The sequence below is a fragment of the Astyanax mexicanus genome, chromosome 13, assembly GCF_023375975.1.
Source record: "Astyanax mexicanus isolate ESR-SI-001 chromosome 13, AstMex3_surface, whole genome shotgun sequence".
Classification (NCBI taxonomy): Eukaryota; Metazoa; Chordata; class Actinopteri; order Characiformes; family Acestrorhamphidae; genus Astyanax; species Astyanax mexicanus.
The window spans coordinates 52,637,501-52,655,000 of record NC_064420.1 but is presented as its reverse complement, the minus strand read 5'-3'; the positions used below and the strand labels follow the sequence as shown (position 1 = coordinate 52,655,000).

At 41.1% G+C, this 17,500-nt stretch overlaps 2 protein-coding genes across 4 annotated transcripts in view; one reads left to right on the top strand and one right to left on the bottom strand.

The window, feature by feature from the left end:
• samhd1 (SAM domain and HD domain 1) overlaps positions 1–6,020 on the bottom strand; it is a 25,283-nt gene extending 19,263 nt beyond the window's left edge. For all 3 annotated transcript variants that reach the window (XM_049486387.1, XM_049486389.1, XM_049486388.1), the window contains exons 1-4: positions 5,803–6,020; positions 2,057–2,120; positions 1,879–1,951; positions 254–414 (exon numbers count right to left, since the gene is read on the bottom strand). In XM_049486387.1, coding sequence (XP_049342344.1) covers positions 254–414; positions 1,879–1,951; positions 2,057–2,120; positions 5,803–5,902 — 398 coding nt within the window. In that variant the 5' untranslated portion in view covers positions 5,903–6,020. The remainder of the gene's footprint in view (positions 1–253; positions 415–1,878; positions 1,952–2,056; positions 2,121–5,802) is intronic.
• Positions 6,021–15,761: 9,741 nt separating this feature from the next.
• Positions 15,762–17,500, top strand: part of rbm10 (RNA binding motif protein 10) — a 43,774-nt gene continuing 42,035 nt past the window's right edge. Inside the window, exons 1-3 of the mRNA XM_049486386.1 lie at positions 15,762–15,915; positions 16,389–16,448; positions 17,149–17,500. The exon at positions 17,149–17,500 is cut by the window's right edge and continues 162 nt beyond it. Coding sequence (XP_049342343.1) covers positions 16,432–16,448; positions 17,149–17,500 — 369 coding nt within the window. The 5' untranslated portion in view covers positions 15,762–15,915; positions 16,389–16,431. The remainder of the gene's footprint in view (positions 15,916–16,388; positions 16,449–17,148) is intronic.

The window sequence follows — 17,500 nt, the reverse complement described above, 5'->3', positions numbered from 1 at the left end:
CGGTGGTGATGGCGGTGGTGATGGTGGTGGTGATGGTGGTGATGGTGGTGGCGGTGATGGTGGTGGTGGTGGTGATGGTGGTGGTGGTGGTGGTGATGGTGGTGGTGATGGTGGTGATGGCGGTGGTGATGGTGGTGGTGATGGCGGTGGTGGTGGTGGTGGTGATGGTGGTGATGGCGGTGGTGATGGCGGTGGTGATGGTGATGGTGGTGATAAAGATCAGGTTGCGTTAGCTGAAGGATCTGGTGCTCACCCGATGGAGTGCTCGAAGCGATTGTGTGAAGCTCCAGGAAACACGAGGTAAGTTCCTCCCAGCTGCTTAATGTTCCTCAGCCTCTGGAACTGAGGTGTGTCTATAATCCTCACCAGCAGGGGGTGGAGCTCGATGTGGCCGTGGATCGGGTCGTTAAAAACCTGACCAATAAAAACCAAGCAGCAATTAACCTCTAAAACAGGATAATATACTACACTTAACTCACTGCCTCACACTAACTCACTGCCTCACCCCCTCACTCCCACAACTCACTGCCTCACCCCCTCACTCCCACAACTCACTGCCTCACCCCCTCACTCACACTAACTCACTGCCTCACCCCTCACACTAATTCACTGCCTCACCCCCTCACTCTAACTCACTGCCTCACCCCCTCACTCCCACAACTCACTGCCTCACCCCCTCACTCTAACTCACTGCCTCACCCCCTCACTCTAACTCACTGCCTCACCCTCTCACTCTAACTCACTGCCTCACCCCCTCACACTAACTCACTGCCTCACCCCCTCACTCCCACAACTCACTGCCTCACCCCCTCACACTAATTCACTGCCTCACCCCCTCACTCTAACTCACTGCCTCACCCCCTCACACTAACTCACTGCCTCACCCCTCACACTAACTCACTGCCTCACCCCCTCACTCCCACAACTCACTGCCTCACCCCCTCACACTAATTCACTGCCTCACCCCCTCACACTAACTCACTGCCTCACCCCTCACTCACACTAACTCACTGCCTCACCCCCTCACTCCCACAACTCACTGCCTCACCCCCTCACACTAACTCACTGCCTCACCCCCTCACTCTAACTCACTGCCTCACCCCCTCACTCTAACTCACTGCCTCACCCCTCACACTAATTCACTGCCTCACCCCCTCACTCTAACTCACTGCCTCACCCCCTCACTCCCACAACTCACTGCCTCACCCCCTCACACTAATTCACTGCCTCACCCCCTCACACTAACTCACTGCCTCACCCCCTCACTCCCACAACTCACTGCCTCACCCCCTCACTCTAACTCACTGCCTCACCCCCTCACTCTAACTCACTGCCTCACCCCCTCACACTAACTCACTGCCTCACCCCCTCACTCTAACTCACTGCCTCACCCCCTCACTCTAACTCACTGCCTCACCCCCTCACTCTAACTCACTGCCTCACCCCCTCACACTAACTCACTGCCTCACCCCCTCACTCTAACTCACTGCCTCACCCCCTCACACTAACTCACTGCCTCACCCCCTCACTCTAACTCACTGCCTCACCCCCTCACTCTAACTCACTGCCTCACCCCCTCACTCTAACTCACTGCCTCACCCCCTCACTCCCACAACTCACTGCCTCACCCCCTCACTCTAACTCACTGCCTCACCCCCTCACTCCCACAACTCACTGCCTCACCCCCTCACTCTAACTCACTGCCTCACCCCCTCACTCTAACTCACTGCCTCACCCCCTCACTCTAACTCACTGCCTCACCCCCTCACACTAACTCACTGCCTCACCCCCTCACTCTAACTCACTGCCTCACCCCCTCACTCTAACTCACTGCCTCACCCCCTCACTCTAACTCACTGCCTCGCCACAGAGACACACCTTCATGGGTTCGTTGGAAAGCTGCCAGCACTTCTGGAGGCAGTGGAGGAGCTGGCGTCTGGACTCGGGGGACCTGATGGAGATAAAGGTAAAAACAGATTATAATCACGTTATATTAAATAAATAAATATGATTGATTGGTTGCCCTGGAAACCGCAGTGAACAGTGGGATACGCACTGGATCCCGAGGGTCTTCAGCTGCAGGTCGGTCAGGCTGCAGGACTCCGGCTGGACGCTGTTTTCTGTAGAGAGAAGAAATATCACCTTTAATCACTGCTAATCACAAACATCACTATTACAGAAATGATTAATCACATCTGCAGTAAAACACGGTTCTGATTAAAGATAATCTGGTTCATCACCAAAAATCCTCAGATCCATTTTACTGATGACTTTACATTTACTTATCAATCGATTACAGAACTAACTCCCTTACACACAGAACACACACTCCCTTACACACACACTCCCTTACACACACACTCCCTTACACACTCGCACACACACACGCACTCACACACTCTCACACACTCTCACACACTCTCACACACTCTCACACGCTCTCACACGCTCTCACACACTCTCACACACTCTCACACACTCCCTTACACACACACTCCCTTACACACACACTCCCTTACACACACACTCCCTTACACACACACACTCCCTTACACACACACACTCCCTTACACACACACACACACTCCCTTACACACACACACTCCCTTACACACACACTCCCTTACACTCACTCACACACACACTCTCACACACACACTCTCTCACACGCTCTCACACGCTCTCACACACTCTCACACGCTCTCACACACTCCCTTACACACACACACTCCCTTACACACACACTCCCTTACACTCACTCACACACACACTCTCACACACACACTCTCACACACACACTCTCTCACACGCTCTCACACGCTCTCACACGCTCTCACACGCTCTCACACGCTCTCACACGCTCTCACACACTCCCTTACACACACACACTCCCTTACACACACACTCCCTTATACTCACTCACACACACACTCTCACACACACACTCTCACACACACACTCTCTCACACGCTCTCACACGCTCTCACACGCTCTCACACGCTCTCACACGCTCTCACACACTCCCTTACACACACACTCCCTTACACACACACACTCACACGCTCTCACACACTCGCACACACACTCCCTTACACACTCTCACACACTCTCACACACTCTCACACACTCCCTTACACACACACACTCACACACTCTCACACACTCTCACACACTCTCACACACTCCCTTACACACACACACACACACACACACACACACACACACACACACACTCACACACACTCACACACACTCACACACACTCACACTCCCTTACACACACTCACACTCACACACACACACTCTCACACACACACACTCTCACACACACACACTCTCACACACACACACACACACTCTCACACACACTCACACACTTGTTGTGGGACAGTTTTAGTGTTACGGGTCTGTCTGTGTTCTCCATTCATATTATTGATCACTTCAACACCAATAACAACCTTCAGACCTTCAGTATCAGATATTGATCCGATATTCCCTCTGTAAACACACACTGATCACATGACCCTGATCTAATGAAAAAACTCTACTAACTATGTGAGACTTTGCTGGAAACAAGAGAGGAAGATTTTAGAGGTCTGATTAGATATTTTATAAAAGTCAAATCACTGTTTCACTGAGACTCTTTTTCTTCCTGATAGAAGAAGATCAAGCTCACAAAGTTTGGCTCTGGAGCGATATACAGCAAATCATTTCTAAGATCTTTAGTTTTAATATGGAGGTTTTATTTCATTCTCTGTATCTTGGTTTAATCGCTGAGGGTCTGTCTAAGAGTGATCAATATCTACTGAATATATTTTCTTGGCTGCGAGTGAGAAAAGTGTTCAGAAGAAAATCCCCAACTGTGGATCTTTTTATGAACATTGTCAAAGAAATCCGGACCATAGAAATGTTGATTTATACCATAACTCTCCAAAAGGATCTGAGGAGTGAAAGCTGGTGGAAATGGGACTGATAAATTCAAGAACATGGAGAGACTCATTAGACCTTATTATTATTATTATTATTATTATGCTTATTATTGTCTAATACAAGGTTATCACTATAAAAATGTTTAAAATAAAATACCCTAGCTTATCCTAGACCTCAATTATGTATGTTAGTGATTATATGTGACTGTGCCTTTTTTATTTTTACCTTTTTATCCCCCCACTTCATGTCTGCTTTTCTGTGAGTGTCTAACTTTAAAATAAAATAACTCAGTTTTAAAAAAAGCATCACCCAGATCAGACCTTACCCTTCTATGTATATACACCTATTATTATTAATATAATAATACAATAATACTAAACCCAAATAAATATAAAGTCAGAGATCAGTGAGAGTATCTATCTGTAATTAACTCTATATAATATTAGAATACTAAACCCAAATAAATATAAAGTCAGGGAGGGGAGAGAGGAACTGGGGCCACTGATCTTCCAGAAAAGCACTGAGAAAATTTACCTTCAATAAACTAACAATTATGAGCTGCTTACTGATTAACCTCTGTTTATTTAAACGTAAAATACTGCTGTAGTGTTATATATTACTCTAGTGTTATACACTGCTGTAGTGTTATATATTACTCTAGTGTTATACACTGCTGTAGTGTTATATATTACTCTAGTGTTATACACTGCTGTAGTGTTATATATTACTCTAGTGTTATACACTGCTGTAGAGTTATATATTACTCTAGTGTTATACACTGCTGTAGTGTTACATATTACTCTAGTGTTATACACTGCTGTAGTGTTACATATTACTCTAGTGTTATACACTGCAGTAGTGTTACATATTACTCTAGTGTTATACACTGCTGTAGCGTTATATATTACTCTAGTGTTATACACTGCTGTAGTGTTATATATTACTCTAGTGTTATACACTGCTGTAGTGTTATATATTACTCTAGTGTTATACACTGCTGTAGCGTTATATATTACTCTAGTGTTATACACTGCTGTAGTGTTATATATTACTCTAGTGTTATACACTGCTGTAGTGTTATATATTACTCTAGTGTTATACACTGCTGTAGTGTTACATATTACTCTAGTGTTATACACTGCTGTAGTGTTACATATTACTCTAGTGTTATACACTGCTGTAGTGTTACATATTACTCTAGTGTTATACACTGCAGTAGTGTTACATATTACTCTAGTGTTATACACTGCTGTAGTGTTATATATTACTCTAGTGTTATACACTGCTGTAGTGTTACATATTACTCTAGTGTTATACACTGCAGTAGTGTTACATATTACTCTAGTGTTATACACTGCTGTAGTGTTATATATTACTCTAGTGTTATACACTGCTGTAGTGTTACATATTACTCTAGTGTTATACACTGCAGTAGTGTTACATATTACTCTAGTGTTATACACTGCTGTAGTGTTATATATTACTCTAGTGTTATACACTGCTGTAGTGTTATATATTACTCTAGTGTTATACACTGCTGTAGTGTTACATATTACTCTAGTGTTATACACTGCTGTAGTGTTATATATTACTCTAGTGTTATACACTGCTGTAGTGTTACATATTACTCTAGTGTTATACACTGCTGTAGTGTTATATATTACTCTAGTGTTATACACTGCAGTAGTGTTACATATTACTCTAGTGTTATACACTGCTGTAGTGTTATATATTACTCTGGTGTTATACACTGCTGTAGTATAGGATATAAAAGCGGTTAGTTGAAAATGAAACGATGAATTAGAGATGAGGGATAGTACCCGGATGTTTGGGTTATATAAGTGTATAAAGTTAAGCCGCGTGTATACAGACCGGTGAGCTCGTGCTGCAGGCTCGTATCTCCGCCGCGCGAGCGCTTTTTCTCTGGGGTGACACAGTCCTTCTCCTCCCGCGAGCGCTTCAGACCCTCCATCGCCGCGCGTGCTGATGATTATTGATAAAATATTTTTTATATTTATTGATTTATTCCACGTCACTCCGCTCGCGCTGCCGCTCTCCTGTTTCTGACGCTGTTTTTTGTCTTTGGCGGTTCAACCGGTAATTTCTCCCGTTACAGCGCCCTCTACCTACCGGGAGGATTACTACCTAACTAACACACACTATATACACTATACACACTATATACACTATACACACTATATACACTATATACACACACTATACACACTATATACACTATATACACTATATACACACTATATACACTATACACACACACTATACACACTATATACACTATACACACTATATACACTATACACACACACTATACACACTATATACACTATATACACTATATACACACTATATACACTATACACACTATATACACTATACACACTATATACACTATACACACACTATACACACTATATACACTATATACACACTATATACACTATACACACTATATACACTATACACACACTATACACACTATATACACTATATACACTATATACACACTATATACACTATACACACTATATACACTATATACACACACTATACACACTATATACACTATAAACACACACTATATACACTATACACACTATATACACTATACACACACTATACACACTATATACACTATATACACACTATATACACTATACACACTATATACACTATATACACACTATATACACTATACACACTATATACACTATATACACACACTATACACACTATATACACTATAAACACACACTATATACACTATACACACTATATACACTATACACACTATATACACTATACACACACTATACACACTATATACACTATACACACTATATACACACTATATACACTATACACACTATATACACTATATACACACTATATACACTATACACACTATATACACTATATACACACACTATACACACTATATACACTATATACACTATAAACACACACTATATACACTATACACACTATATACACACTATATACACTATACACTCTATACACACTATATACACTATATACACGATATACACACTATATACACTATACACACTATATACACTATATACACACACTATACACACTATATACACTACATACACTATACACACTATATACACTACATACACTATACACACACACTATACACACTTTATACACTATACACACTATATACACTACATACACTATACACACTATATACACTATACACACACTATACACACTATATACACTATACACACACACTATACACACTATATACACTATATACATTATATACACACACTATACACACTATATACACTATACACACTATATACACTATATACACACACTATACACACTATACACTATATACACACACTATACACACTATATACACTATATACACTATAAACACACACTATATACACTATACACACTATATACACTATACACACTATATACACACTATATACACTATATACACTATATACACTATATACACACTATATACACTATACACACTATATACACTATATACACTATAAACACACACTATATACACTATACACACTATATACACTATACACACTATATACACTCTATACACTATATACACACTATATACACTATACACACTGTATACACTATATACACTATAAACACACACTATATACACTATAAACACACACTATATACACTATACACACTATATACACTATACACACTATATACACACTATATACACTATACACACTATACACACTATATACACACTATATACACTATACACTCTATACACACTATATACACTATATACACTATATACCCACTATATACACTATACACACTATATACACTATATACACTATATACACACACTATATACACTATATACACTATAAACACACACTATATACACTATACACACTATATACACTATACACACTATATACACTATATACACACACTATATACACTATACACACTATATACACTATACACACTATATACACTATATACACACACTATACACACTATACACACTATATACACTATATACACACACTATACACACTATATACACTATATACACACACTATACACACTATATACACTATATACACACACTATACACACTATATACACTATATACAACATACACACACTATACACACTATATACACTATACACACTATATACACTATACACACACACTATACACACTATATACACTATACACACTATATACACTATACACACTATATACACTATACACACACACTATACACACTATATACACTGTATACACTATACACACTATATACACTATATACACTATATACACTATACACACACTATACACACTATATACACTATATACACTATACACACACTATACACACTTTATACATTATACACACTATATACACTACATACACTATACACACTATACACACTATATACACTATATACACTATATACACACACTATACACACTATATACACTATACACACTATATACACTATATACACTATATACACACACTATACACACTATACACACTATATATACTATATACACTATACACACTATACACACTATACACACTGTTGCAGCATTTCTATGCTGTCAGGTGCAGGGCAGAAAGACATTTCCAACACACCTTTCTTGAAGTCAAGGTCTTGAGTCTTCCAATAAGGTTTGACATGTTTATTTGTCTTTCAGGTATCCAAGGGTTCACATTTTACAGTTACATTGCCTGTCTAACATCCTTAACTAAAATTGACCAAAAAGGGGTGGTTGAAAAGCTGAACTGCTCCCACCCTGCGAACCTTCCTCCTGCTCTCACTCTCTCTCTCTGCCTGCCATTAGTTTGTGTCAGCCATTACATGCTGCCACCCCATAGAGTCAGTGACCGGTATGCCCTCTAGAGATGGTGGTGATAACTGCAGTTAAAGTGGCATTAAAGTGAAGTGAGGAAATGGTGGAATCAGTCCAAGCATAATACAAAATCAAAATAATCTACAGCATACTAACTCAAATCCTAACTAACACATTTACATATACAACTTGAATTTAATTTACTGTAAACATAAACAAATAATTTACCAAAAAATATATATTGGCTCCAACACACACCCTATACACACTATATACACTATACACACTATATACACTATACACACTATACACACTATATACACTATATACACTATACACACACACTATACACACTATATACACTATACACACTATATACACTATATACACTATACACACTATATACAAACACACTACACACACACACTATACACACTATATACACTATACACACTATATACACTATACACACTATATACACTATATACACTATACACACTATATACACTATATACACTATACACACTATATACACTATACACACTATATACACTATATACACTATACACACTATACACACACACTATACACACTATATACACTATACACACTATATACACTATATACACTATACACACTATATACAAACACACTACACACACACACTATACACACTATATACACTATACACACTATATACACTATACACACTATATACACTATATACACTATACACACTATATACACTATATACACTATACACACTATATACACTATATACACTATATACACACTATACACACTATACACACACTATACACACTATACACACTATATACACTATATACACACACTATACACACTATATACACTACATACACTATACACACTATATACACTACATACACTATACACACACACTATACACACTTTATACACTATACACACTATATACACTACATACACTATACACACTATATACACTATACACACACTATACACACTATATACACTATACACACACACTATACACACTATATACACTATATACATTATATACACACACTATACACACTATATACACTATACACACTATATACACTATATACACACACTATACACACTATACACTATATACACACACTATACACACTATATACACTATATACACTATAAACACACACTATATACACTATACACACTATATACACTATACACACTATATACACACTATATACACTATATACACTATATACACTATATACACACTATATACACTATACACACTATATACACTATATACACTATAAACACACACTATATACACTATACACACTATATACACTATACACACTATATACACTCTATACACTATATACACACTATATACACTATACACACTGTATACACTATATACACTATAAACACACACTATATACACTATAAACACACACTATATACACTATACACACTATATACACTATACACACTATATACACACTATATACACTATACACACTATACACACTATATACACACTATATACACTATACACTCTATACACACTATATACACTATATACACTATATACCCACTATATACACTATACACACTATATACACTATATACACTATATACACACACTACACACACTATATACACTATATACACTATAAACACACACTATATACACTATACACACTATATACACTATACACACTATATACACTATATACACACACTATATACACTATACACACTATATACACTATACACACTATATACACTATATACACACACTATACACACTATACACACTATATACACTATATACACACACTATACACACTATATACACTATATACACACACTATACACACTATATACACTATATACACACACTATACACACTATATACACTATATACAACATACACACACTATACACACTATATACACTATACACACTATATACACTATACACACACACTATACACACTATATACACTATACACACTATATACACTATACACACTATATACACTATACACACACACTATACACACTATATACACTGTATACACTATACACACTATATACACTATATACACTATATACACTATACACACACTATACACACTATATACACTATATACACTATACACACACTATACACACTTTATACACTATACACACTATATACACTACATACACTATACACACTATACACACTATATACACTATATACACTTTATACACACACTATACACACTATATACACTATACACACTATATACACTATATACACTATATACACACACTATACACACTATACACACTATATATACTATATACACTATACACACTATACACACTATACACACCCTATACACACTATATACACTATACACACTATATACACTATACACACTATATACACTATATACACTATACACACACACTATACACACTATATACACTATACACACTATATACACTATATACACTATACACACTATATACAAACACACTACACACACACACTATACACACTATATACACTATACACACTATATACACTATACACACTATATACACTATATACACTATACACACTATATACACTATATACACTATACACACTATATACACTATACACACTATATACACTATATACACTATACACACTATATACAAACACACTACACACACACACTATACACACTATATACACTATACACACTATATACACTATACACACTATATACACTATATACACTATACACACTATATACACTATATACACTATACACACTATATACACTATACACACTATATACACTATATACACTATACACACTATATACAAACACACTACACACACACACTATACACACTATATACACTATACACACTATCTACACTATACACACTATATACACTATATACACTATACACACTATATACACTATATACACTATACACACTATATACACTATATACACTATATACACACTATACACACTATACACACACTATACACACTATACACACTATATACACTATACACGCAGCGGCCGCTCCGGGTCCGTTAAATGGTGCTTTTGTGTTACTATTTGTCGTTTTTTCCATTTATTTCCTGCAAATATGTGCATCGGAACACCCGTGCACATGTTCTACCACCGCCAGACCCTGCTACAGTGGAGAAATCAGCCAGAAAATACGCTACCAGATGAGGTTCTGCAGACGCTACTTGAGCTTAGCCTGCTAAGAGACCCAGGCCGCCAGCCCGCGGTGTTTCCTGACGCCGGAGCCCAGCGGAAGTGCCATCGCAAGCGGTGCGAGCGTAAGCGTAAGCGCGGACAGAGAGCCGGGATCCGCGCGAGGCTAAAGGCTAGTCCTAGCTGGCCGGCTATACCATCGCTCTTTCTGGCAAACGTCTGTTCCCTTGACAATAAACTGGACTACATCCGACTGCAGCGAACAACCCAGCGTGAGTTCAGAGACTGCTGTGCTTTGGTTTTTGTGGAATCGTGGCTGAACGACAACATTCCGGACAGCGCCATTCAGCTAGCCGGGCTAACCGCGTTCAGAGCTGATAGGAGCGCGGCTCTATCCGGGAAGACCCGCGGTGGAGGCGTGTGTGTTTACTTCAACACGGAATGGTGTAACAACGCTGTGACTGTTGCCAAACACTGCTCTCCGCTGGTGGAGTTCCTGATAGTCAAGTGCAGACCTTTTTATTTAGTACGGGAGTTCTCCGCCGTGCTAATAGCTGCTGTCTACATCCCACCCAGCGCTAGCATTGGTGCTAATGCTAAAGAGGCTCTGTGTGAACTCTATCGGTCTATCAGCGATCTGCAGAACAAACACCCAGACGGACTGTTTATTATCGCCGGAGATTTCAACCACGCAAATCTCAAGTCAGTGCTCCCTAAATTCCATCAACATGTGGACTTTGCAACGAGAGGAGCGAGCGCGTTGGATCTTGTTTACACAAACATCCCCAGTGCGTACCGGGCAGAGCCCCGCCCCCACCTCGCTTTCTCGGACCACTTGTGTGTTTGGCTGACTCCAACATACACACCACTCATCAGACGCTCCAGACCAGTTCAGAAGCAGGTGAAAACCTGGCCGGCAGGCTCCATCTCTGCCCTTCAGGACTGTTTTGAGTGCACTGCATGGGACATGTTTAGGGAGGCTGCTACTGAAGGCGATTCTGTTGATTTGGAGGAGTATGCAGCATCAGTCACTGGCTACATCAGCAAGTGTATTGATGATGTCACTGTCTCCAAGACCATCACTACACGCCCAAACCAGAAGCCTTGGATGACTGCTGAGGTACGTGCGCTGCTGAGGACCCGCGACTCCACCTTCAGAGTGGGTGACAAGGTGGCCCTGAGGAAAGCGAGAGCCGACCTGTCAAGAGCCATCAGAGAGGCAAAGCGCGCACACGCCCAGAGAATCCACAGCCACTTCAAGGACACGGGTGACGCGCGGCGTATGTGGCAGGGCATCCAGGCAATCACCAACTACAGGACAATGCCACCGTCCTGTGAACGTGATGCCTCCCTCCCTGATGCCCTGAACAACTTTTATGCACGGTTTGAGGCACAAAACAACACGATGGTGAGAAAGACCATGCCCAAGCCGGACGAGCAGGTGCTGTGCCTGACTGCAGTGGATGTGAGGAACACTCTGCATAGAGTCAACCCACGAAAAGCTGCAGGACCAGACAACATCCCCGGCAGAGTGCTCAGGGAGTGCGCAGACCAGCTGACAGATGTTCTCACGGACATTTTCAACATCTCCCTGTGCAGCGCCACTGTCCCAACGTGCCTCAAGTCCACCACCATCGTTCCCATGCCGAAGAAGTCCACAGTGTCCTGCCTCAATGACTACCGTCCCGTTGCACTTACACCCATCATCATGAAGTGCTTCGAGAGGCTAGTCATGAGGAACATCAAGACACGACTGCCCTCTTCACTGGACCCCCTGGAGTTTGCGTATCGTCCCAATCGCTCCACGGACGATGCCATCACCATCACCCTTCATCTCTCCCTCACCCACCTGGAGAAGAAGGACACTTACGTGAGAATGCTGTTTATAGACTTCAGTTCAGCATTCAACACCATCATCCCACAGAACCTCATCAGGAAGCTAAGCTGTATCCTGGACTTTCTGACGGGGAGACCCCAGTCAGTCCGGTTCGGGGGCAGCACCTCCAGCACCATCACACTGAACACTGGGGCCCCCCAGGGCAGTGTCCTGAGTCCTCTGCTGTTCACCCTGCTGACTCATGACTGTGCTGCAAAACACAGTTCTTACAGCTTTATCAAGTTCGCCGATGATACAACCGTGCTGGGTCTCATCACCAAAGGCGACGAGTCAGCATACAGAGAGGAGGTGCAGCGGCTGACAGACTGGTGTACAGTCAACAACCTTCACCTGAATGTGGACAAGACAAAGGAAATGGTTGTTGACTTCAGGAGAGCACAACACACCCACTCTCCACTCAACATCGACGGGTCCTCTGTGGAGATTGTTAAGAGCACCAAGTTCCTTGGTGTCCACTTAGCAGATAACCTCACCTGGACCCTGAACACCAGCTCTACAGCCAAGAAAGCCCAGCAGCGTCTCTACTTCCTCCGGAAGCTGAGAAAGGCCCGTCTCCCTCCACCCATCCTCACACTCTTCTATAGAGGGACCATTGAGAGCATCCTGAGCAGCTGCATCACTGCCTGGTTTGGGACCTGCACCGTCTCTGACCGCAAGACCCTCCAGCGTATTGTGAGGACAGCTGAGAGGATCATCGGCGTCTCTCTCCCCTCCATCACGGACATTTACACCACCCGCAGCATCCGCAAAGCAACCAGCATTGTGAATGACCCCACCCATCCCTCACACAAACTATTCTCCCTCCTGCCTTCGGGAAGAAGGTACCGCAGCATCCGGTCCAGCACGACCAGATTCTGCAACAGCTTCTACCCCCAAGCCATCAGACTCCTCAACTGCAGAGACTGAACTGATGGTTTTTCTGTACATGCACACACACTCTTACCCCACTTACCCCAGAAAATGGAAAGCACTAAAAACCCTACTACCTCACTGGACTCTATTGCACACTGTGTAATAGAGGTAATTACTACCTCACTGGTCTTTTTTGCACACTTTTTGCACACTGCATAATTTGCACACTGTCTTGTTATTTATTATTCTTTGTCTGTATGGTGTTGTATTGTCTGTCTGCACTTTTGTACTGTTGCACTATTGTTCTGTCTACACTGTGTTTATGTGCACCATGGTCCCTGGAGGAACGTTGTTTCGTTTCACTGTGTACTCTGTATATAGCTGAAATGACAGTAAAAACCACTTTGACTTGACTTTGACTTTGATATACACTATACACACTATATACACTATACACACACACTATACACACTATATACACTATACACACTATATACACTATACACACTATATACACATCTGCTCTTGTAGCAGAAGCAGTAGTTATATGCTTTATTTAAGGTTTAGAACATAAGGTAGTTATTTTTGGCTGTTTTCAAATAATGGTAAATAAGATAAGAAATATACATAATTGTGTGAGTGGGGAATCTTGTTTTTTGATAAAATGTAAATATGTTTAAAACATGTTAATTAAATGTTTATTTTGTGATAGCAACATGAATTGTAGGAACAGTATCGTCCACAGCAGACAGCTGTTGTGTTTTAGAGATTTTAAAATGTGAACACAGATTGGACAAACGCATGTAAGCGACTGCTCTGAGACTGGGTTAGAGTTAGAGCATCCCTGGGGGATTCTGTGTGGAGGATCTGGCAGCCCTTGGGGATGTGTGTGGGGGGATTCTGTGTGGAGGATCTGGCAGCCCTGGGGGATGTGTGTGCGGGGATTCTGTGTGGAGGATCTGGCAGCCCTGGGGGATGTGTGTGCGGGGATTCTGTGTGGAGGATCTGGCAGCCCTGGGCAGCTCTGCTCTATCAGAAGCTCGGGTAATAAACTCGTATCTCCAGGCTGTACAGTGAGTGAGGTGCGGGGTGTTTACAGTAATGCAGGTAAAGGTGTGTGTTATTGTGAATATTATGGTCTGTGTGATCAGTATTAGCCGTGTTAGCTCCGGCTGTGTGATTAGCTTTAGCCGCTAATGCTAACTGATCTGCAGCGCAGCAGATACAGTGTAAATATTCTCCATTAATCACATTAATCACATTAATCACATTAATCACAGTCAAACAGCGCTTTAATAACAGTATTGATGCTGCAGGAGAGAAGCCGGGTCAGCATTAGCTCGGGTTTCGGCTCCTGCTTTATCAGTTAGCTCACTGGAACTTTCCGTTCCACCTTAAATTTTGCAGCAGTTGTAACCAGCTGCACCAGTTAAGGTGGAACGAAAAATATCAATAAGAAACGAGTGAATTAGAGAAAAACATTACTGTTCCTGCTTTTAAAATCTACATTTATTTAAACTAAACTACAATGGCTTTATATTATTAAATTATATTTTTTATATTTTACTTTCATATTTTTCCTGTAGATGAGTTGGTGACAGGGGGCGTGGCCCAGAGCAGTGTCTGAGTATGGAGTATGCGAGAAGGTAAAATAAATAATAATAACTATAACTATTATTAACAATGTACTACTATCAATAACTCTAGTCATATCATTAAACATATTTGCATGACTTTTATGTGTCATAAAATTAAAGCCTAAACTTTATAAAACTTGAGGAAACTTTGAGACACAGCTGTCCTTCTCAGTGTTATTAAAAACTGACACAATTCATGCACTAAATTAAGGAATAATAATAATAATAATAACAACTACAACATGGTTTAGAAAGCCTCCTGAAGGCCTGTCTGGCTCAAATTTGGCAGTTGACCTCCTGTATTAAATGTCTGGAATCGCTAGTGTCTGTTTACACGGACAGTTCTAGCCAGAAGCCGCCAGTCTCCATCATTTCTGCTGTAACAGTTTATACTTAGACAGTATTAAGCCCTCGAAGCCGGAGAGGCAGTGCACTCGATTACTGGTTAAAACTGCCTGTGGGTGGGGCCATGAATACTAATTGAAGGGTTGAGGTAGACACGGCGCTTTTCCTGATGGACTCGTTTTTCTGAATATGTTCTTTTACTAGTTACTGCAGACAATGGAGGTTGAGGAAGAGTTTCATTTGCAGCATCATAAACAACTCAGAGAGACCTACTGTATTTCACAAACAACAAGAACAAGGGGATTTTAGCAGAAAGAGAACTGTAAGGTGGTTCTAAATGCCACTTTGTGGTTGTGTGTGATAGGGGTGGACGCGGCGAACGAATAGGGCGGTACAGAAAAGACTCTGAAGACCACGATTACAGAGATATGGACTACCGCGGCTACACCCAGAGCCGCATCCCACGGGGCGGAGGATACCACCTCAATAGCAGCGAGAACAGCGAGCGGCAGCGCCAAAGGGATGACTGTGATGGAGTGACGCGGGAGTTCCTGCCGGATCTGTGTTCTGAGAACCGGGCGGGGTTCCGGCAAAGAGGGATCCGTGGAGGGATTGACAACCGGAGAGGGAACGGCTTCCCCGACGATCCTCAGCAAACACACCAGCGGTACCAGCAGGAGGACGGGGAGCAACAGTACAGGCACCCGCGGGACTTC